This window comes from Lolium rigidum, chromosome 5 (genome assembly GCF_022539505.1).
Source record: "Lolium rigidum isolate FL_2022 chromosome 5, APGP_CSIRO_Lrig_0.1, whole genome shotgun sequence".
In the NCBI taxonomy this organism is placed as follows: Eukaryota; Viridiplantae; Streptophyta; class Magnoliopsida; order Poales; family Poaceae; genus Lolium; species Lolium rigidum.
In genome coordinates, this window is record NC_061512.1 from 219,456,418 (window position 1) to 219,481,667 (window position 25,250).

The following is a 25,250-nucleotide window of genomic DNA, read 5'->3' on the forward strand; positions in this document are numbered from 1 at the left end:
AGAAAAAAAATGCGTCGCCCCGCTGGAGCAGACCCCAGACGCAAACGGACGCGCGGATAAAAACGGTCATTTTAGCGTCCGCAGCGCGACGTAAACGAAAGCTCGCGGACATTAAAATGCGTCGCGCCGCTGGAGATGCCCTAAACACACAAGGTGGCGATCAAAGTTCAAAGACATGAAAAAATCGACCGTTTATCTACGGTACTGTTTGCCCGTTTGAGACATTGAGGCGGTGGCATGCACAGCACAGTGCTTCTCCTAGGACAAGCAGGTAGCGTGGGACGGTGGGAGGGTGGCGCAGAGCAAAGTAGAGCAGGAAGATACCCACGCGGCGTACGTCCGGCGGGCCTGCATACCCTGCTCCTCTCTCTTCTCGATCCCCGTCGTTCTCCGGTCTCTGTTGCGCGTCGTCTCCGTCCGGCCTCGCCGCAGGCCTGAGCTGCTGCATGGTGGCGCTGCCTTTTGGGGCTTTGGTGCCAGGTTGATCAGGAGAGGCGAAGCCAGAAAAGCAGCGCCAACTTTCGGATCGGGTGGGAGAGTGAGGGGCCCGGACATGAACTCACTTCGATCGCTGCGTACGAGCTCGCTTCTTGAACCTCGGGCGATGTGTTGTGTGAGGTCGGGTCAGTGCAGGAATGGAAAGCGATGAGAGGTCTGGTCTTGACTGATACGACGGTCACGGCGCTGGACGCGATTTTAACAAAACTAATCTATTTATAAAAGAAAAGCACGAAATGCTGGCTAAACTATTTCACCGGACTAACTCTTTTGTGTGGCGCTTTTGCCATCGAGGCCACACCTCACTGTGTGGCGGTCATGCGAACGGCACTACACATCCAGCCGACGTGGCGTGGTCGGCCGGTGACCAGCCGACGTGGCAGGGATGTGTGATGTTGTTCGTATGGGCGCCACACACTGAAAGTGTGGCGCCGTTCCGAAGGGCGCCACACATTCACTTAAGTGTGGCGCTCGCGCCCGTCCCAGCCCGACCCAACCACACTCCTCTCTCTCTGTTTCACTCGGCGAAGAACAAGGCGGCCGCTTCCTCTCTCTCCCCCTTAAATCCCTACCCAAATCTCTTGTATTTCCTCAGATCTACCCGTGGCCCCTTAAATCCCTACCCAAATCTCTTGTATTTCCTCAGATCTACCCGTGTAGATCGTTCCCAACCCGTTTCTTGAGGTAATCTTGATATGGGCATTGAGGCCTATGTGGAGGCCAATTTCAGGACTCCACCAAGCTAGGCGGTACGACATCGAGGATTCAGGAGTGACACACTAGGACGACCTACCCTATGTAATAATTAAGTCTAAGGTTGTGTCATTCATTCTATGTTAGAAAATAATGTAGCCAGATCATGTGGTGGGCCAATTAGGATTAAATTAGTGTTGTGTTTGGTTTTGGGTCTGTCCAAACCAAACCAGGGTAGGCCCATAGTGTGACGCCCCAGCCCAGCAAGGGCTGGCCGGCCACCTCCCCCTCATATAAGGAGGTGGGGCGGCTAGGGTTTAGGTAGACAAGTTTTAGACTAAAGTTTAGGTTACAAACCATTGCGTGTGTTCACGTGTATCATCCCTCCGGGGTACGGCGTTGCCGTTTATCTAATATATCCGCTGCGAATGTTCTTGTGTTCATCAAGGATTGTCGTGCTTTGGTCTTGAGGCGTGGTGATCTTCATCACGTTGCTTGCTGGATTTATGCCCTACTTCAGGTTGCGTTCCGCGCGTGATTGGAGGTATCTATCTACCCGGGTTCTCGCTGTGAAAGATCGGGCAACACCTAGGAGGATCTTCTGGGACCCCCCTTATCTTGTGGTATCAGAGCTCTGGGTTGCTCACGGCGAGGTTTTGTTGATCGATCTCTTCGGATTTGTTTGCATCGGAGGAGATTGGCTATAGATCGGAGAAGATTGGCTTTCGGTCGAAGGAGGTTGGTTGGAGGAAGTTCGGAGCTGTTGTGGTGCAGTTTGCCCATCATCCATGGCTGTTCCAGGTGTCAAAATCGCGAATTTTGGTGTTTGGAGTCGGGAAGAAGAAGGCAGATCGCGACAGGATCCGGTTCCAGGACCGGCAGATCGGACCCAGGACCGGCCGGACCGGTGCCAGACCCGGTCAGACCGGGCTCCCGGCCGGCTTAGCCCGGCCAAAACCGGCCCTACAACTGGTGCCAACCGGGGCAATGGGGCTCCGCCCATCCGTCCGGTCGATGGCCGGTCAAACCGGATGACAGGCCGGACCAATCGGTCACCCGCCCGGTCAGACCGGCTGCTGGGCCGGACCAACCGGCCACAGGCCCGGTCAAACCGGATGCTGGGCCGGATTGGCCAATTCTCAGTTCATCGCAACTGACAGTTCAACAGTTATCCACGACGGATTCATTTCCAGGCGATGTTTTGGGCATTCGGTGTTCTCGTGGCAAGAAGTCCAGTGCTATTTTCAATGATTATCTTGATATCAGGCTGCGAATACAATGTCATGTATCCAAGCTTAGTTGGTATCTACACCATTGGGCGACTGTTGAGGAGTATGAAGATTGGAAGAAGAACATGGAATTAGGTTTCAATCGATGTCGCACATACAATAAGAAGTTCAGTGGGTATGATGCATATATTCTCGCTCACCGGCGTGTTGACGAGGAGTTAGACAATTATTGGTGTGATGCAGTTGATAGAGGCGACTTTGTTTGTACTTGGAAGGACTTCAGGACTTTTCTTCGTGCTGGTTTATGGTTACTATTGGAGGAACGTGAGCAGACGTCCAGAGTTGTACATGCAATAGAGGAAGTGGGCAAGTGTATAGTTCCTATTCAGGAGGTTGGCCCATTACCGACAGTTACTAAGGGCGAGGTGATATCTTCAGAGGAGAAGAAATCTGGCTCTGATACCACGGGCACTATTGTGATTATGGAGGAGGATGTACCATTGAGCGGGCTGAATATGCAACTCAATAAGGTACAAGATGATGCTTGCAAGAAAGTTGACAAGGTTCAGCTATGGAGTTTGTTTCAGACTCAGTGCATTATAAAGGGCAAGGCTTGCAAGTTGATGATTGATGGTGGTAGCTATACTAATGGCATAAGCAAGGCGATGGTGGAAGCATTGGGGTTGTCTACATGGCGTCTTCCTGAACCTAAGCGTCTTGAGTGGTTGAATAGCTGTGGTATGCTGAAGATTACTCACAAGGTGCGTGTGCCATTTACAGTTGATGAGATAGAGTGCGATGTGTTGCCATTGGAGGTGTGCGGATTGCTACTTGGGCGTCCATGGTAGTATGATCGTAATGTGACACATGCTGGGAGAGCAAATACATATTCTTTTATGCATGGTGGCAAACGGCGGACTTTGAAGCCTATGGGTGATGATCATATCAAGTCCGATGTGGAGTTAGTAGTCCGTAAGGAGAAGTTGCACAAATCTAAAGTGCAGCATGATGTGCATGATGTTCCGAGCGTCGATGTTGGTGATGTTTCAGCCATGCCTGTAGATGACAAGCCAGTTCTTGTTGGTGATAAGCCGGATGAAGCTAATCTTATTGTTGATGAAGTTGTTGCAGCATGTGCTACAGTTCCAGTTTGTGTTGATACTAGTATACAGACTGATGATGTTTGTGTTGATGGTGTTTCAGTACATATGACGCAGATGCACATGGAAGGAGTGGGAGGCGAGCGCGTCACTGGAGACAGTGGGCAGCCGCACTACCGTGCTAGGAGTACTGCAGTCCAGTTTTCCGCGACACCACGGATGCATCGAGGCAAGGATGGACGTGTGAGACATTTATGTGGCCCAGAAATTACACATCTTGTGCAGGGTCATGTTCAGCGACACAGGGTTCCATCAAGACCTCCGAAGAAGAAGGTATTGGCGATGAAGTCCAAGCTCATGTGGAGAAGAAAGGAGGCGTCAAGTGCTGTATCAAGTCAAGCAGGCCGCGAGGAGAATGTGGTGTGGAAGGCAAACAAGACTTGAGGACGGCGAGGACGTGTCATGTTCATATCACGTCACCTTTTCCAGAAGACCCTCACGCGTTGGGGACAATGCTTCTTGAAGGGGGGGGGGATGATATGGGCATGGAGGCCTATGTGGAGGCCAATTTCAGGACTCCACCAAGGTAGGCGGACGCCATCGAGGATTCAGGAGTGACACGCTAGGATGACCTACGCTATGTAATAATTAAGTCTAAGGCTGTGTCATTCATTCTATGTTAGAAAATAATGTAGCCAGGTCATGTGGTGGGCCAATTAGGATTAAATTAGTGTTGTGTTTGGTTTTGGGCCTGTCCAAACCAAACCAGAGTAGGCCCATAGTGGGGCGCCCCATCCCAGCAAGGGCTGGCCGGCCACCTCCCCCTCGTATAAGGAGGTGGGGCGGCTACGGTTTAGGTAGACAAGTTTAGACTAAAGTTTAGGTTACAAACCATTGCGTGTGTTCACGTGTATCATCCCTCCGGGGGTACGGTGTGGTCGTTCATCTAATATATCCGCTGCGAAGGTTCTTGTGTTCATCAAGAATTGTCGTGCTTTGTTCTTGAGGCGTGGTGATCTTCATCACGTTGCTTGTTGGATTTATCCCCTACTTCAGGTTGCGTTTCGCGCGTGATTGGAGGTATCTATCTAACCGGGTTCTCGCTGTGAAAGATCGGGCAACACCTAGGAGGATCTTCTGGGATCCCCCTTATCAAACCTCCTCCGTTCCCCTTCTTTTCATTTAATGAATTGATGAATTTGATTGGATCTACATGTGAAACCCTAGATGTTATACCCTAAGTTGATTTGAGGGTGGATGTAGATTTGGTTGGATCTTAGGGTTTGTTGAAATAGGACAAGTGGTAGGGCTAGGTTGTATGGTTAGAAACCCTAGGTTGATTTGTGTTGATTATGGCTAACTAATGAACACATGTATGTATGTGTTGTCCACATTATGCTAGGGGGATGGAAATATTTGTTCATGTTCATCATGTGGACAAGGATGCTTTTTTGAAGGGAAACCTACAGCCGGACCCGGAAGAGGTTGACTTGGTGTTTGACCATAGCCCTAGCTTTGCCGAGATGGTAGCACAAGTGAGGATTGAGTTGAATTGGAATGGGCGAAATGATGGTGTTGAGCTAGAGGGAAGACATAATGTGGGGTTTGGAATGCACACCCGTTGGAAGACAATGCGTATCAACTCCGGGCAACGTTGGTCCGTTTACAAGGAGATGGTGGCTGAGTCATAAGACAAGGCTCTGGAGTTGTTTGCAACCAAGACGGTTCATGCTCATATCGAGCTTGACCTTAATCGGCGCTCCTCCCCCGTTGAAGCTAGGAGTCCACCACCCATGAGCCAAGAAGAAGCCACTGAATCTCCCATTGTCCAATCTCCCATAGCCCAAGATGCACCATTGGAGAAGGAGTATGACGAGCATGACGATGACGATAATGGTTTTGAGATGTATTACAACAATGTCGGTTATTTGGAAGCATATTTGACGCAAGAGGACATGGACCACTCCATTCCTTATTCCCGATGCTATGCCTCGGACTCAGATGATGATGGACCCGATGAAGAAGTTGATGAGGATGGCTTGACGGCTAAGGAAGCCGAAAGACCAGGCATCTTCAAGAAGGTAACCGGAAGGGATATTCGTATACCATTGTTCCGTGATGTTAGTCTTGAGGATGGAGCCGTGGTTGATGGTGGAAAAAGTTTACTTCTTTGAGCTAGGCCAATTTACAAGAGAGATGTGGATGCGAGGACGACTATGATCTTTAAAGGGCTCACATTTGATACCGTCTTGGAATTGAAGGTATGGTTGAAGGAGTTCTCGATTAATCATCACCGCCCTTACACCGCTGTTCACTCGGACTTGAAGACGCGGTACACGCTAAAATGTGTAGATAAAAGGTGCCCATGGGTTGTCCGTTCAAGACCTTTCAAAAAAGGGCCCTCTTGGCACATAACAAGTTGTGTAGCCACTCACATGTGCCGGGGGTAGGGGTGGGCATAAAAAACCGAGCACCGAACACCGAACTAAACTAACTGGAACCGAAACCGAATACACCGAAACCGAATTAACCGAAAACAATTTCGGTGCATAAATATGAAAAACCGAATTTACATTAATAAATTCGGTTTTGACCATCTGTTAACCGAAATAACCTTAAAAACCGATATAGCGTTAACAGATAGCATAATCGTCTTATACAGTGTCAATCATTTGAACTAATTTCTTTGCCCAACAACCGAACTCCAAGCAAGCCAAAGTCCCAAACTCCACGTACATAAAAAGTTTAAAGGCAGCCTCATGCACGTAGTATATGTATACAAGTTCCCCCAAAAAAATAGTACGTGTATATAAGCATATGTCTAATTTCATTTTGCTTCATCTAGCTATGTACGAGTAGTTTACTACTACATGGTCGTATGGTTCCTGGAGTTAGGAGGAGCACTGATAGTATATACGTGCTCAATGGTCCTGGACGTAGCTTCTAGTCACGGTAACTCGGCAACTGTCAAGCTAATACGTGCCATCATACTACTTGACTTGTTATTTTTTTGTCAAAATTAGGTTAAATCGGTTAAAAACCGACACCGAACCGAATTTTTGGATAACCGAATTACAAATTAATTAGGAAACCGATATGCTTTCGGTTCTCATTTCTTATTACCCGAATTATCAAAAAAACCGAAAAACCGAACCGAATTTTCGGTTAAAACCGAACGCCCAGGCCTAGCCGGGGGATGAAGCTTGATGGAAAGGATGCGCAGCCGGACCACCGTCAACTCACATCCGAGTTCATTGCATACAAGTTCTCGGCTGAGATATCATCACTTCCAACCATGAGAATTAGGTCCGTGCAAGATACGGTGAAATCCCGTTTTTACTACAACGTCAAGTATGGGAAGGCATGGAAGGCCAAACAAGCTGCATTCAAGATGTTGTATGGTGATTAGGAGGAAGCATACAACCGAGTCCCTAGGTTGTTGTTAGTAATGGCCGCTACTAACCCGGGCATGATTCATGTGGTGGAGCCTTCTAGTACCAAAATGACATTGCATGACGGTAAAAGAGTGAGGGTATTTCACCGTGCATTTTGGTCATTCGAGCAATGCACGAGGGCATTCTAACATTGTAGGCCGGTCATTGCCGTCGATGGTACCTTTTTGATCGGGCTGTACAAGGGTACACTATTGGTGGCAATAGCAAATGATGCGAGCAACCGTTTAGTACCATTGGCTTTTGCATTGGTAGAGGTTGAGAACAATGATAATTGGGAATGGTTTTTTCCATATATTGAGGACGAGGGTCATACCACCCTCCAAGGAAGTGTGTGTTATCTCGGATCGTCATCAAGGAATTCTCAAAGCGGTGGAGCTTGACATTCCAGGGCATGCTCCCGTGCACCACCGATGGTGCATGAGGCATTTTTATGCAAACTTCTACTGGGCATGTAAAAACAAAGAGTTGTCTGACCTCCTTCAAGATTGTTGCCTCGCTTACTCCGAGCGCCGCTTCGCAAACCTATACAACGGCTTGCTGAAGCACAAAGAGCTCAACGCAGATGGTTTTGAGTTTCTTTAGAGGCACCTTATATTTAACTCAAAGTGGGCACGAGCTTATGATGAGGATGGGAGGAGATATGGTCAAATGACAAGCAACATGGCTGAATGCTTCAACAATGTGCTGAAGGGTGTCCGTGCATTGCCTGTGATGGCAATAATTCAATACACATTTGAGAAGTTGAATGTCTATTTCCAGAACTACACCGAAAAAACGGAGAAGGAAATTGCTAGGAACTGCGAGTTCCCAACGAAGGTTGAAGAGTTCATGGAATTTCAAGCGAGGAAGGCGGACTCCCAAACGGCTACATGTTATGACAATGTTGACTGGGTTTATCAAGTGACTAAGCCGGGAGGCACCACACAAGGTGGTGTCCAACACGGAGGCCGGGTTTTCCGTGTGTCCCTAAAGATATGTGAATGCACATGTAGGAGGCATCTTTGCTTCATTTGGCTTGCTCCCACTTTCTCACAGCGGCACGCACTAGACGTGTGGACTATAATCACCCGCTCACCGTTCGGGAGTTCAAGTTCTCCATCGAAGCCACAAAAAGGACATGGGCTCCAAGGTTTTCTCCCTACTTGGACCAATCACAATGGCCGGAGTATCATGGAGTCCAAGTTTGGAGAAAACCTTGGAGCCCATGTCCTTTTTGGCTTGTGCTAGCATCATTTCCCTTTAACTTCTTGCCATTTGAACATTTTCTTCTATTGTGGCCGTTACTATTGCATGATCCACAATTAGTTGGCTCGCGAGCCTCTTGGAACAATTTGTTTCCCGAATGACCCCATCTATCCATATCTCTGTGATACCTCTTTGTATTTCTTATTCTATGTTTGAAAACCTTCCATTCTGTGTGGCGCCGATGCGAACGGCACCACACAAACAGCCTCGCGAAAATGGCTAAGGACTAAGCGTCCCCGACCCCTGGATGTTTTCGTGTTATATGTTCAATTGTGTGGCGCCGATGCCATCGGCGGCACACAGTGATGTGTGGCGCCCATGGGAATGGCGTCACACAAACAACCTCGCCAAAACGGCTAACTCAAAGGTTCTAGGTGAACCCTACTTAACTTATACAATATAGGTCTAAGCAGGCTAAGTACCATTTCTACTCGAGCAGCTAAATACTATAGAGTTCGTGCTGCTCGACTACGACTACTTATATTTCTTAAGCGGTGTCTTCTTCTGGAACCTCCCCAGTCCCGTAGACGATCAGGTAATCTACCCCCTCTACTCCTCCAGAGAGGTCTGGTTCTTCGTAGCAGATCCCATCTTCTCCTTCTGGTCCTTCATTTGCCTCCTCCAGGTGGTTCAGACAATCTAAGCATGTGATTATAAGAGGTATGAGTACATGCGTACTCAACAATTTCATTATAGGAAAGAGGTGTTTAATGCATTAGCTACGGCACTAGACCAGAAAGTCATATGCCAATGCAGGTTTTTGTAATCATTTCTTCAAGAGGTTGTTTTTATTCCGAAGAGCTATGTCCGTCAGCCTTCACCGGGTGTCTAGAACTTCATGGAGTTCCTTTCCGGCCGCGTTCGCAATTCTAAAACCCGGAACAGGGAGTGACAGGTCACGATTCGTTACACTTTGAAGTGGTGTGTTTCTTTACCCATAGGAGATCTTAACCTTGGTGCCAACCGGGCAGCTTTCCCGTCCTAGCCAATCATTGCATTTCTCCGCGACCCTGCACACCCATCCTTTGTTGCAGTTCCGACCTTGGGTCCTTGCCGGTCAGCGTATCCATTGGGATACCATCCGACCTCGACTAATATCACCGCCGGTCTGCATACCCCATTGGGTATCATCCGACCTCGATACCTTCGTCGGCCTTCTGCAACCCATCATAGACCACATTGTCGTGGGGAATTAGAATGGGTTCCCCACCCACCTTGTTTTCGCAAGACACAGCTGCTACGGTAAGCGCATCCGTTGATGTACGAGAGGAAGAAATACAACTAACTACTCTGTCCCACTCCAGATCTTATGGTTAACACGGGTCTTATGGCACAAGAATCACTGGGCGACATTTGTTGTTGATCCTATATGGATATAGACCCATTGCAATGGAACCCCCACCATACTCATGCCATGGTTCCATTGCCAACCACATCGTCATATTCATAATTATGAAAATAGCATTTTTACTTTTCATGTAGGAGTGATAAGTATAATACTTTGCAAGTAATTTGGTAAAAATACTCAATTTGACATGAGCAAGCGATGAACTTGCCTGGTGACTGCAAGGTAGTGCAGTTGGATTGTTTGGACTGACCCTGGTCCTCTGTTTCTGAAAGATAGCATCATTGTCCGATAAGGGCAATGGTTAAAGATTCAAATATACATGCTTTCAATTTTTAGGGTTGTTCCCCCTTCCCGATGCTTAATTATTTAATGTCAGAGGTGGCGAATAAGCATAATTTATAAATACTCCTTAAGATTTATTAAAATAATTCTTTGTGATTGAATAAACTCCTTAATAAAAATCACAAAAATATTTATTTTCTTTGATTCCAATTTTCTTAGAATAATTATGAGTTTTTATTCTCCTTTTAATTATTAAAAAGCTAAGAACTTCTTTATTCAATTTTATTGGTAATATTTCATCATTCTCACTTTTAATATTTGTTCAATTTACAATGAAAGTATTTATTTTGAATAGCTCTCAAAATTTTAGGTGGTCTACATATTTTTATTTATTTTTTTAGAGTTATTCTAGGGTTTTTAGATTTATTTTCAATTTTATAAAAACCCTATGATCGAATGACCATTTTGCCCCTCCCTAGGCCCACTGGTCAGACCGACCGAGTGGTTTGGTTGGACCGGCCCGTTGGGCTCGGCCCAACTGGATCACTCGCTCACGTCCTCCTCTCCCCGACCTAACCCTAATTCCTCTCCTCTCTCTCGCAACGCTGCGTTGCCAGCGCCGTCGCCGGCGTCTCCCGCCTGTCTCCGGCGGTCCCTGGCGGCGTGCTTGGCCGCAATCGAACCGCCCCGCGACGCCGCCCCTTCATGTACGCTTCGATCTAGAAGATCTCATCGCCTCCGCTCGTCCTCGACCCCCTACTACAACTAGGGTTGCGGTTCACGCAACGATTCTCGTCGCACTGATGCTCCAGGGCGCCATGGTGGTGCTTAGGGCTTGCTGGTGGTGCGCCGGAGCGGTGGTGCTCGGCGTAGCCACGGCTTGGTCGCGGCCTGGCGCCACCGTGACGAGGCTTGTGTCGCTGTGCCGCCATGGACACGCCTGCAGCGCTCTTCTCCAGGTACACCTCCTGCTTCCCATCCTCTCTTCTTCTCTTCTTCTCCATGCTCTAGGGTTACTGGCCAAGCCTCCCTCTCTTAGGATGCTGGCCATGTTGTGCTGCTCCATTGTTGTGCTTGCTGCTGCTATGCTCTACTGCATGAACTGCTGTTGATGTTGGCTGCTGCTAGACTCTACTGCATGAACTGCTGTTGTCATTGAGTTCCTACTGTGCTACTGGATATGCTATGGTTTTTTAGATGCTTGCTTGGCTAGCCCTAGCTACTTCTGTTGCTCAAATTATATGTGTCTGCCTCTGTTCTTGTTTCCTTGGGCTAGCAGTACTTACATTTGCAAGTGCCAATCATGCATGTGTGGTGTTGTCGTGGAGCTCTGTCTAATCCTAGGGCTTGCTTGGTTATCCTCTTGCACAAATTCATCTATTCTTGATGATGTGCTTATGGATACAATTATAAAATTGTTTATACAATTTCTGTTAATGCAATTGTTATTTAGCTGTGGTAATTCAGTAACTCTAATGAGTTACTGATGCTATAGCTTGCTCTTGCATGCTCTGGTGATCATATGATCACCATTTGCTTGGCAACTGCTTACTATGATATCTCTATGTGATTACTGGTGGACATCTGTGCTATTGTATAGCATTTCACCATGTGCTGGTGGATGCTGGTGATTGGTAAAGCATGTGCATATGCTTGCAGTGATCCATTTGATGCTTAGCAAGTGTCTTTGTTACTTGCCAGTTAATTACTTCATTTATCTATGCAATTTATCATGTATTAGTGGATAAATGAGATGAACTGCTATGTAGTGATGTCTCTTGTGTCATATATGCTTGAGCTAGAGGGATGCCAACTGCTATTGGGGATCCTAGCTCTATTTTGAACCCCCATGGGTAATGATAAGTGTGTAAGGCTTGATAGTTGGATGGTTTTGTGTGGTTGAGTTGGCCTAAGCAATATTTAGTTGCTGTTTTGGTATCTCCCACCTCTGTTGGCTTGCTGTGATTGGATAAGTGTTTGCTGGGTGATCAAACTTGATTTCCAGTAGCTTTTGATGTTGAAAATACTGGCATATACATATTTTTCTGCCTTTTTCTGATGGTTTCAAAGGGCTAGTGTAGTCTGGTAGGGTTGGGTTAAGTATCTGGGATGTTTTCCTTCCTATTTCCATTTGGAAGATGCTACCACTGGTCTGGTTGGCATAACCATGGTCATATGCTTCATTCATCTCTGGTATTTGCCATTTCCACCAGATTTCACTTGGTCTATGATCAAATGATGATCAAACAGGGTTTATCCACCCTTGTGTGCTTGTGTGTAGCATGGATGTGCAATAGTATGAACAAAACCATCTGGTTTGTTCATGTTTCAATGGTATACCTCACTCCAGCTCCTAGATTTTGTTGATGTAGAGGATTGCTTCTGTTTGATTGGTTGGTGCTTGCCCTGCTCCTCCTAGCTGGCTTATGCTGGTACTACTCCATCTGCTTGTTCAACAGTCACTTCTTCTTTGTGAAAAAAGAACTAGAACTTTGATGTTCTTTGTGTTCTTGATGTTCTTGGGTGTTCTTTCTGTTCTAGCTACCTGTGGCTGGCTTGGTCGATGAATGGCTAGGGTTTTGTGATGAAAAGGTTTTATATGAACCTATCTTGGTCTCCTTGGTCGACAGCAAGGCCTGGTGCATTTTGGTGACTCCCCTGGCTTTGTGTGCTGGTGTGCATGCAGGGGCGGAGACAGGGGGGCGAGCAGGGGCTAGACCCCCCCCCCCCCCCAACGATCGGCCCCCCCTAATGATCTGCAGTATGTATACGTATTGGTAATCAGACTAGTCGATGTAGATAATTACTCTATTAGAACTTAAAGCCCAGGCCTAGCTATGTAGAAGGAGCGAAGCCCAGCCCAGTTCAGGAATCAGGCCATCTTGCACAATCTTTTTCCTTAACTTCCGGTAGCCAAGCGGTGAGCTAGCATCTAACTGGTGGTCTCCTCCCCGTAGATATTTCTTTTTTATCGCTTGAGATCCATTTCCTAGGGCACCTGACGGCGGGCGGCGGCTACCGACTGATGACCGCTGCCGCTCGAAAGTCGAAACTACAACAATCGTCAGCTGCTAGGAAACCAGGACATGGAGTCTCCCGATGCCGTAGTGCTAACCTACTGTATTGAAGGAGCCCCTGTTGAAGTGTATCACATGCCAACTGCTGCGCACCATCATACAGTATGTTGATCTCTCTAATTGTTTCGTACCTCATCAAACACTGCAATCCAAAGGTACGGTGGTACTTCCGTATTTGTATGCACTTAATTGATTACTTATTATTCAGTGCATGTATATCTAACTATCAAGTCTGGAAGAACTATTTAAAAAAGCCTAGAAGAAGTGCTACCAGTTGGCGTTCAGGGCTGTTAGATGGGCTAGCAGAAAATTCAGGAATTTTCATTTATAAATTTGTATGTCAACTTTGACGATAAATTATTTATACATGGTACATTGTTAATACTCATTAAGAGTATATATCTGTGATGTGTCGAAAAAAAGGTGAACTAGATGTTTATTTGAGAAAAAAATTCTCCGGTAGCTTGCCTGGCCACAACATTTTTTCTCCCTTGGTGTCTCGCCCCCCCCCCTATACCTAAATCCTGGCTCCGCCCCTGTGTGCATGCACACAGCCTTGTGAGCTGCCTGTGTGGTTCCATGTTGGAACTTGGGAAGTTGGTGGATCAGCTCGGCTGATTTGATCTTATCCTCATATTTGCATCCTTTCTAACCTTCCAAGTGCATCAATTTGCATTTCTTGTTTATGTTTCTTATGCAGGGATCAAAGGATGATCAAGAAAATCATCTCTACTGGATGATAAAAAGGATCAAAGCAGTATGTAGGTTTAGTTTAGCTAGTTCATCAATTCATTGTAATTTTCCTTTTTTTTCTTTTATCATTTTCTGAAATGATTATGTAATAATTATTATATTTGGATATTGTAAAGACAATGTATCATGTGTGTGATGATCAATAAAGCTCAATGTTTCTCTAATGAATTTATTGTAATATATCTATTCTTTTATTATTTGAATTATCCAAATATAATGTTATGTTTGAATTATTACTTGTCCTTTTATTTAATGTATTGTTTAAGTTTGAAAATCACTTCAAACTCATTTCAAATTCAACCACTCAACCCTAAGTGTTGAATACAAGTGTTTTCCCTCATTTCAAAATCCTAATTCAAAAGAGATCATGTCCAAGTTTGTCGAAACCCTAATATATCTAGACTGGTGTCGAGAGAGAAACTTGTTCCCTCTTAGGTTTTATGCAATTAAGCGTGAAATTTCCCCTAGTTTTGCGATGCAATGCACATCCCTTTTTCTAATTCTACCCCGCAAACGTCTGAAATCCTGGGATATTAGAAAAATCTATCTACGCACCACCATACTAGGTGCGCCGGCGGTAACCTTAGGTATATAAGTTGAAACCGGGGTTTTGGTCCTCATTTCCCCCACTTGTGCTCTCCTCTTCTTCCTCTCTTCCTCTTCCTCTTTCTACTCTTCTTCTCCTCCTCCTATCCTCTTCCTCTTACCACTTAGACGCCATGATGCTGCGCCTCGAGCTCCCCTGACCAAGAGCCACCACCAACACCGTCGCCTCCTCCCCCTCGGCCTCGAGCTCCTCCTCGGCCTCGAGGTCCGACGATCGACCTCCTCCTTCGCCTCGAGCTCCGACGACCACGCTGCCTCGAGCTCCTCTTCGGCTCCGATGACCATGTTGCCTTGAGCTCCTCCTCGGCCTTGAGCTCCGATGACCACGCTACCGACACGCCGCCTCGAGCTCCTCCTCATCCTCAAGATCCACATCTGTGCAAAAACAAACTAGGACTCGATTGCTTTCCGATTTTGAACGTAGGGGGTTGCTTGTAAAAGCGCCCCCACAAGGCTTATTTTGTTTTCTGGAATAACTTACTACCGGCGCACTAGGCATGTGCGTTGGGGATAACTCGCGTTACTGCAAGTGCACAAGCTGGTGCGCCGACGGTAAGCCATTATCACCGGCATGTTCCCACTGGCAGACGCTGGTGTGCCGGCAATAGCCATTTTTGGTGCGCCGGCAATAAAGCTTTTCCTAGTAGTGTTCATTCTTGATTGATTGTGGCTCGAACGACACAACCTTTTTGGTAGAATGCCTACGGTGGTTTCGTCGCTCGTGGACGTGTTTATGTTTGCGAAGTCTTATTACATACAACTACCTTGATAAATATTGTATAAATGTCGTGTGAAAATTGTTGTTGTGCATAGGCCTACTATGATGAGGGTGAATGTATGAGCTGCATAATCAATAAGGGTGGGCAAGAGCTTAGGCAAATTGCACAAACACAAACAAGAAGTGCAACCAACAGAACTGGATCATATCTGGAGAACGATGATATGATTATTTGCGAGGCATGAATGGAAATTGGATAAGAGCCCATTTGTGATGTCGAACAAAAAGGGAGCTCTTATTGGAATCGGATATATGATTACTTTCATGATAGATAATGTTATAAGCCCAGTAATTTTGTAAGTGATTGTAATATATTAATTATTATAAATTAAGTTTTAGATACCAATATTTCCATGCCCGTTCGGGGTGCCCTTGCATGCACAAGTTAACAATGCATGTTCTCGATGTCCGCGCCAAACTGGAATGATACACCCTCCATCCCGATTTAGAGGGCATATGTGCATCACAAGATCGTTACTTTAGCCAATATAATAGATTATATAACATAAAATTATATTATTAGAAAGTAGAACATCTAAACTTTTTAATATATATGTTTTGTAATATATATCTTGTACTACGTTGGTCAAATTTTTCGACCTAGTGACACGTGCAGATCTATAAACTAAGAGGGAGGTAGCACTATTTTAGGGCGAACTGAGGGCGCCTTCTTGCTAGAATTTACAAAATTCCAACGTTTTCTTCAAACGGGGTTTGTAATATAATACGGTGAAATGGTGAATGTTGGCTCCGACATCAGTGTTGTCACTTATCAGTCTCACACCTGGGTCCTTTCAATTGTGTTTTACCTCAGTTCAAAACATATACTCTGGGTACCCATATAGTAGTACATAGTAAATCAAATTTCTACATACGATCACGACTGGGTAACAACCAACCTGCTTTATGTCCATTGCAGTCTTCCTGCTCTGTTAGCTAGAAACTTTTCTTTTTCACGGCTGACCGTGAAAAGGCTGAAAGAGGAAAAACGGCTGACCGGGAGAAGGCTGATGGCCCATACAATGGATAGCCACGGATAATGGTTCAACAGAATGGGCATTTTCCCCTAAAAAAAAAACCCAGAATGGGCATTGTGCACATGTGACATACTCCCTACATTACAATGAATAAAATATCCTCGTTTTTCGTATTTTTCATTAACCAAGAACTGTTCTAAATATATACAGATTGTTGGTTCTATAAAATTGGTACCATTAGAAAATGTTGTCAATATGAATTAAAGATACTAATAACATACAATGTAACTAAGATTTTGTTGCTGAATTTTATCGGCTAAAGTTCGTGTTGGAGTAAGTGTGCGCCGTGTTCCTCGAAGGTAGTATATGTTTATGGTATTGCGGGTAAAGGCTCTCAATTATCGGACTACCGGCATAGATAGCATGAGGGCATCTTCAGCCGTCGACGATTTCGGACGGCCAAAATGTCCTCGTGCGTCCGTTTGCGTCGGCTCGCGGACGCGAAAAAGTTCATGCGTCTGTTTGCATAGGGGCTGGCTTCAGCAGACCGACGCATTTCCGGCGTGAGCCGGTTTAGGTTCAGAAAATTCAGAAAAGATGTTATAGCCTCAAATTAGCTCAAATTTGCACGAAATTATAGCCTCAAATTAGCTCAAATTGAGGTCTCGACGCCTTTCTCCTTGGACAACACCTTCTTTGCCGCCTTCGGCTTAGCGTTCCGGCCGTCGGTGGCGGCACGCTTCGCTTCCGCCGGAGCTGCGGTCTCCATTGTGCCTATGGTCGTGGCTATGGGGGAGTCTGGGGCGACGGCGGATGCGAGGTTTCCCTCGGAATCCATGGTGGTGGCTACGGCGGCGATTACGTCCATTGCTTCTGGGCTGCTGGCGCCGGTCTACTTTGATTTTTCGGGGAATGGCCACTGGCGCGAATGTTATCGGTCTCCCTGCCACTGACACGCGGGTCCTATGTAAGTTTCGAGGGACACTCGGAGCGTCCGCCGAGACGCAAACCTGACGCATATTTGGGCCAGATTTGCATCGCCGCGGAAGGCCCGGTCGCTTTTTTGCGTCGCCCCACTGGAGACCCAGACATATTTTCGGTCTCCGCAAACGCTCAGCGCCTGTTTGCGTCGCCCCGTTGTAGATGCCCTAACAAATATAGGTGGCATCACAATTGTGGTAGCAGTAGTATACAACTTGGTTGCTGGTGCTAATCTTGGCATGGAGAAACCAATCAAAGAGAAGCATATGGGAACAACCTTTATATGCTAGATTTGGTTTGATTGAGATTGCCAAAGGCAGAATAATAACAAGGAATGGTTAACATGGCTAGTTCATGACGTGCATGCAGCTTACAAGAAAACCCTGCTGAATATAATTGCAAATAGATATTCGATTCCCGTACTAGCTTCTCGAAAATCGCAATGCGGATCAACGTTCTAATCAGAATTACAAGACACGGAAAAAAGAGAGTTAAACCCTAAGATATACCGAAGGTCAATGCAGATCTAGCAATTATACGGCCTCACGCCACGCCATTAGTCTAGCAGGATCAATGGAGTCATGGAGGTGATGTGGTACTCTGTAATTACTGATCAGTACGGTGGCGGCGGCGGTTGTTGGTGCGGCGCTCGAGGAGCCGGCGGCCACATCACTTCTTGGGGCTGCGGGTGGCGGGCGTACATGGGCACGCCGCAAGGTTCCACCGGCTGTGCTGCCGAAGTGGCGGCCGGCGCGGCCAGGTGCGGTGGCTGCCGCCGTAGGGGATGCTGCTGCTGCTGCTGCTGTCCTTGCGGCTCTGATTGGTGCTGATGGCCGCGGTGTTCGTCGGCCGCGTCGGCGCTGCCGGAGAGCGACACGGAGAGGGACACCGACGCGTCGTCGTCGGCGGGGAGGCGGTGGAAAGTGGGGTTGGTGAAGGCCGCGGCGACGACGACTACGCTGGTCGCGGCGTAGAGCGGGCCTACGACGGCGCCCCCGACGATCTGGCCATGCGGGCCGGCGAGCGAGATGGAGAGCCCGGAAGCGGCGGCCGCGGCCTGTGGCGCCACGGCGGCGACGGCCGGGGGCAAGAACGTGGCGGAGATGGAGAGGATCTCGAACCGGCCCTGGAAGACGACGACGGACGGGGCGGCACCGGGGGCTGCCGGGCAGGGGTGGCGGAGCGAGACGTTGGCAACGGCGCCCGTGCCGGCGAGCACGCAGATCCCGAGGCCGCGGCGGGTTGCGAAGCGGGCCAGCGCCTCGGCGACGTCCCGGCCTCCGGGGATCTCGATCACGTGCGGCCGCATCGCTGCGACGGGCTCGGCCTCCCGCGTGATCACCACGGGCGGCTTCGGCTTGTTCTTGGACCCCGGCGGCCGGCCCCTCCGCTTCTTGGACAGCTCGATGCTCGACCCGTCGCCGCCGCCACCGCCGGAAGCCAGCTGGGTGGTGACGATGGCACCGGGCCCAGGCTCCTTCCTCTCGGCTGTCCCACGACTGTCCACCTCATCGGAGAAGCACTCCAGCTGCTGCTGCTGCTGCTCACCGTGGCCGGGATGGCGGTGGTGCAGCGGCTGGGTCTGCGGCGGTGGCGTGGCGAACCCTATGGCCTGCATGTCCGTGCGTTCTTGGTACGCGCTCTCCTTGCTCATGTCTGCCTTGCCGAACGACATGGAGCAGGAAGGGTCGCTTGGTGGCGAATGATGACGGTGGTAGTATGAGCAATCAAGTAGCTAGAAGAAAGTTGCGGCTGCGACAAGGTCTGCTGTAGAAGCAAGGTCGGCGAGGCAAGTGGCGATGGTAGCTGTGGGTGAGAAAGACGAGAGACTTCTGTAGAACGGGATGGAGGTAGCGTGGGATAAGAAAGCGAGATATGTTCATATGGATGGAGGTGGGGGCGGAGAAGAGGAAGAGATCAAAGGGGTAGCAGCAGTACGTAGAAACAGGACAGGATGAGCCTGGGCACCGGAGGCGGTGCCACTGTTGATAAGAGCGACTGGCAGGGTCTTCCCCTCTTTTATCCTTTTGTCTTTTTCACGACGGTCTAGGGGAGTTTGGTTGCGTGGGCTGATTTTCTATTCCATAAGGGCATCTCCACCCCAAACGCAAAACGGACGTTGAATCGGTCCGTTTGGGTAAAACCTGCTCCCAACGGGCGGACCCAAATTAAAAACGGACAGCTGTGGTGTCCGACACGACCCAAAGCCGGCTCAAACTTGGGAGTAATTTGGGGCGAGCCGGACGCCTGCGGATGTCTGTGGGCATCCGCGCGTGTCCTCCCAAACCCCACATGGCAGCCACACTAGTCAACAAACCCAGACCCACACAGCATTCTCTCTCCTCTATCCTTCTTTTTCTCTTCTGCCATGGATATTGCCATCGCTCCCCACCGGAATAGGCTCGCCGGCCAACCGCCGCCGTCGAGCTCGAGCTCGCGTGGAGGATCCCGTCGCTAAGCATGGCCCCTTTTTTTTCGTCCCTGCCGGAGGTCACCGCGGCCGAAACGGTGATGAGCGTTGCCGCCGCGCTGAGGAGCTCCGCCGCCCACGCCGCACGAGGAAGCTCCGCCCGCTGCAGCTGCTGCCGACGAAGGAGAGGTGCGGCGGAGCTGTGGTGCCCGAGCTGGAGCCTGGCGGGCGGGGGCCGTGGGAGCGGCCGTCACCGGGGAGGTCGGTGGCGATGAACGGAGCCGCGCCCGCGGCGAGGAGGGAACGGATGGCGGAGGTCCTGGCCTCGCAGAGCGCGCGCCGCGCCTCGCCATGGCCGCGGCGTCGCCGGCCTCGCCACGCCCGCCCTGGCCTCGCCCGTCACGCCGCCGCTGAGCCAAGCCGCGAGGAAGCTCCGCTGCCCGCGCCGCTGCAGGGGCCGCGCACGCTCGCTTCCTTCCCACGCGCGCAGCAGCTGGACCCTCCTCGGTGTCGGCGTCCCCGCGCCACGGGCTCTACTCCTTCCACGCCGCCAGATGGGCTTCACCTTCCCACCGGACCTCCGCGCCGTGCTAGCGGTCGGGCTGCACTCCGGCCCCGGGTCACCGGACCGGCGGTCTCGCGCGGGGCTCCGCGCGGCGTTCGACCTGCCCGTGGCGGCCGCTTCGCTGCAGATCGCGCGTGGCGCGCTGTGGCTGCGGAGCTGGGCCCCGAGCCCCATCCTGGCGGGCAATGCCCGCGCGCCGCACCTCAACTGCGGCGGCGCCTGTGCCTGGACGTCGGCCGCGCCGCGCCTCGCCACGCCGCCGCGAGCACCGGCCTCGCCACGCCCTGGGCGTCGCACACGCTTCTCCTTTTTCCTCTTCCGTTTTGGGTCGGCTGCGCGTTGGGGATTAATTTTCGAGGCTGTCGTGGGTGGACGTCCGCGCGACGTCTGTGTATCCGCCGGACGACCCAAACGGATGAAAAACACTGTCCGTTTGGGTCAGCCGGTTGGAGATGCCCTAATAGAGCATCTTCACTCGTCCGTCCTCCAAACACGTTCAACAAGGACGCGATTAGTAGCCCATGGTTTTTTTTTTTTGCTCCCGGAGGCCAAATGCTTGGGACCTTGATTGGGTAGAACGGGTTAAAAATTAACTTTGACACTTCGTTTGGGTTTAGCCGTTTAGGGTTTAGGTTTAGGGCACTTCGTTTGGGTGGATGCATTTTAGGCCCGTTGATTGGTGGTCTACGAGAGTGCAGAAACGGCTGCGACGATGGAAGGTTGTATGTCTGGTTCTATGTAGTCTAGGTTTATGGTCACCTCTTTTTTTCCAGTGGTGACCTTAACATAGCACACCACCATGATAGAAAGCATAGCATCACCACACACAACGACGAAACAAATGAACTACACCATATAAACGAGCCCTAGCTACGTAAGAATAACAATTAGTCAGTTCATCACACGCATGGACTAGTAGTTCACAAGTTCACCAGCAGTACGCGCAAATAAGTTGAGCCCTAGCTACAAACGAATAGCAATTTAACATTAGAGACCGGGGGATAGTTCAACAATGGTGACCACAGGGAGTTGCAAACCTTCTTCTTATTGCTTCATTGTGAACCGTAGACATCATTTATGTGTATCCATATTGACTGAGCCCACTCGTTCCTCTTGTTATTCCAAGCCTGGATGTCGCCCTGGTCGACACCATGGGCACCCCTACATCATCAAGAGTAACATCAACCTCGCCTGGGACATAGTCATCCATACCCCAATCTAAGATCCAGTTGTGAAGGATACAACATGCAAGAACAAGGTTTGCTTGAGTGGGGAAAGTGTGGAATGGCTTCTGGTGAAAGATTTTGAACCTATTTTTCCATGCAACAAAAGCCCTCTCGATGGTAATCCTGAGGCTAGAGTGTCTTAGATTGAACAACCCCTGTGCATTCTGTGGTTTGTTTCTTGGAGAGAACTCGTTCAGATGATACCTGGTTTTCATGAAGGGTGGGAGAATTCCCGGCCAACAAGCATAACCTCCATCTCCAAGGTAGAACTTACCATCAGGGAGATGTATACCATCAGGTCTGCTCAAGCTATTTGTTAGAATGTTGGTATCATGGGCTAGTTAAGCACATTTTGGATGGTGTAGTGCTTCCTGCCTCTGTATGCAACTGATTGAGATTTCGTCACTCGAGCAGTCACATGAGTACCATCAATAACTCCAATACAGTCCTACGATGATAACAATAAACAGTCAAACTTTTGTGCACTGTGTTCTTCTCAAGTAGTGTGTGCATAGCAATATTATTTATGCTCACCTTGAAGTATGGATACCATCTTCTGTTGTTCCTTATGTTGCTTCGCGTTTCACCAGAAGGCGGCTAGATCATCTTGCCTGAGCTCCCCAATTACATAAAGGACTTGGTTGAAATAGCGGGATATAGTCTCTATGGATCTGGCCTGAACGTGTTGTGCATAACTCTGAACCTATGGTTATGGCCAATGAAATGAAGAAACATAGCAACTTGTTCTTCCCCATAGGTGTGGATGCTATGTTGGAGCAAACCTCTCTCCCTAAACCTCTTAACTAGTTCATAGAAGGGGACTCTTCTCATCCTCAGCATCCGAACAACCTCTACTTCATTGCTGTTGTAGATGAAGTTTAGATTGGCAATCCTCGCTTGATCTCGAGCAAGCATCGAACCATAAGTCATTGGTGGATACACAACTCGCATAATTGGTCTCTTGTGGAGGACGAGGATCCAAGCCTGAATCACAGCTAGCAGTGTTGATGTCTGGTGGATCAGACTCATGTGGTCGCCGATCTAACATGAGTGTATGCTAAATCTACCATGCAGGCTAAGCAGTAGCTATGGGGACACAATAAGTTGGGAGGGGCGGTGATTTACCTCCGCCATTACACACGAGGGAGAGTTGCCAGGGTCGGAGAAGAAGAAGGCCTTCGTCGGGCGATGCCTGGAGAAGAAGAGGAGGCTAGCAGCTGCGACATACAAGGGAGATGAGAAGCAGATCTTGCTCGCGGATCCCGGACTAGAGCCATCGGAACTAGAGGGTGAAATGGAGAACCGACGTTGCCGCCTCTGCAGATGTCGGCGACGTGGAAATTTGGGGTGTTCTGCTGGGAGGTGACCAAAAAGAGGAGGTGACACTGCTTTGCCGCGAAACACATCGGGTGTTTTCAGTTTCTCCCCCCATCTTGCGTCGGCCTCCCGTGCGCATGTCGTTTCCACTTTTCGCATGGCTAGAGCCTGCATCCAGGGAAACGACCGATTCCGATGTACATTGGACCTGACCTGAAGCTTCTTTTAGCAGCGTGTGATGGCTCCCAAGTGCAATAGATTAATTGTAGTACTTTTCGATAAAAAAGGTTCTGAAACCCACGAGGAGCTAAAGGTATTAATTAATACGAATAAACCTTGGTGAGCAAATGGATACGATGAGCACGTACCTAGAGATTGACCCGTATCTAACGCTATAATTAAGGTATGACCGTGAGGTGATAACACGCTCCGACTGACATGATACTCTGCCTTTTTCTCCCTTCTTCTTCCTACGGTCCCACCTACCACCATACTCGCCCCATCCATCCTGAGCAACACGCTAGCCTGACCACCTTTTCCGCGAGCGCGCCTGCTTCTACACTGAGCCCGCATGGCCGCACGACCACCGTCGGGGACCAGAGGAGAGTCCTCCGAAAATCGAAGGCCTGGTTCCAATTTGAGGCGGTCTTCATTCGCCACCATCCCAGCTCCATTTATCCCGTACCACACTCTCCCCGTGAACCTTCCGATGTTGGCCTCACTTCTCCCTCTCCCAACGCCACCAGACCTCTAGATCGATGACCCAATCGAGCGAACGGAGCTCCTGACGACATGGCCTACCCTGTCGCCAGACCTCCAAATTGCCTGCTACCTAGCGCCCCTCCACTCCCTTGATTATTACATTTGACAAGTAAAATAATAAAATGGTGCATTGGTTTTGGTTTATTGGGTTTGTAGTTAGCAATAAATTAAAGTGATAAAGTAAATATCAACAAGTAAGACATATGGATTACAACACAATCTGAAAATATAATATCTCCACTAAATAAAGACAAGTTGCCAGCCACAAACATGCAAATAACAATTAAACAATATACAAGGTTCAATCAATCACAAACTATGAGGGGAACAAGGTGGATGTTGGAGATGGAGATGGTGATGATGATGGTGCTGATGGAGATGGAGATGTTGATGGAGGGACCTCCCCCTACGCCAAGGTGGAGTGGTGATGACGATGGCGTCAATTTCCCCCTCACTGGAGGCTCCGGTGCTAATGGATCTGCCCTCTCCTGGAGTAGGAGAGGACTTTCGCCTCCGCCCCGCTTCTTTAAATCTCGGGAAAAATATGGTACAGCTTTTCTAGCGAAACGGATGCATCTGTAAAAAGGAGGGGTCGAGAACACGACCGAGGACGAAATAGGAGTCTTTTTCGGGCCTCGTCTCTCCGCCTCGTGCTTCTTTGGCACACGGTCTTTATCTTGATGAAAAGCTGATCATGTATTTTTTTTCCTTTGATTTTTAGGCGTCCAGAAGATCCCTGAAACAGCAAAATACGAAAAAGGAGGGTTTCTGACTCCCAAAAATTAAATACCAATGAAACATACTTTGTAGGAAAGTCCTATAAATAAACGAAAAAGGCATAAATAATGATGGATCATAGCAGATATAATTAAAGACTAATCATATAAGTCACTTTATTGATGATGAAAAATATAATTATAGGAATCCGAATGGCTGACTTTCGCATCCTGCATGCTCGTTTGGAGGGAATGCGGGCTACCAATCACGTCCTACTAGCGTCGGACCTACTTGGGGATGGTCTGAGGAGATACCTAGGCTTGAAGGGTGCATGGTTCCGGCAGATCAAGATCCCGATCACCCGCAATAATGCGATGATAGGGCATTTCAAGAATAGACCCAGATCATATGAATTCATCCACCCTCAAAAAGCGAGCATCAACTGTAGATCCTTCGCCATCAATCAGAACTAGCCACCGAGCCTTGGGACAGAGATAGAGGTATCCGTCATGAGAGCGGATCGGATGGCAATTCGCCAGGAAGGAGGAGTATACCAACGACCAACGCATGGGCGTCTCCATGCAGACACGATGGGGAGAGGCAGGCACGAGGGGCTAGAAGGGACACACCGATGAGGAGAGATGGGAGGCCTATAGACGGCCCCGCCGCTGTCACCGGTGAAGGCTCCGGTCAGATCCATTCCCAAAATTTAGTGATTTATCCGCATGTTGGCGACAACCTCATAGGTTTTAGGCCGAACGTGTGCTGATCAGCAGGCTAGCAATCCAGCAACAACATGTAATTCATGCATAGGAGATACTAGCATCCAAACTAAACTTGCTAGGACTGATATTATTTAATTGTTTCTATGTGGTACATACTATTTCACTAGTACCAAGTGATCCTATTGACATGTGTCAAAACCATATTCAGCAATGGAGATGCGGTCCATTTCTTAAGACAATGCAACTAAGGTGAAAGGCTCATTGGGGACATGGGAGATACCTGTTTCCAACGTGACCCTCATTTGTAACGAACATATATATACTATAACCCGGTGGATCGTTAGCTAGCGTGTATCTCTGACAAAATTACAATATGGCATAGATAACCCAGAAGGATACATGTAAAAGTCTTGGCCCAAAAGGATAATTCTAGAATTCTGTCTATCTTCTAGAACCGGAGAAATGTGGATTTTCAAGAACGCTAATCCTATGATATGGTGGGTATC

At 48.6% G+C, this 25,250-nt stretch overlaps 1 protein-coding gene across 1 annotated transcript; it reads right to left on the reverse strand.

The window, feature by feature from the left end:
• Positions 1 to 17,635: 17,635 nt before the first annotated feature.
• LOC124654751 (AT-hook motif nuclear-localized protein 17-like) lies at positions 17,636 to 18,697 on the reverse strand. Its single transcript, XM_047193742.1, has one exon. The coding sequence runs from the start codon at positions 18,695 to 18,697 to the stop codon at positions 17,636 to 17,638; it is 1,062 nt and encodes a 353-aa protein (XP_047049698.1).
• Positions 18,698 to 25,250: the final 6,553 nt, after the last annotated feature.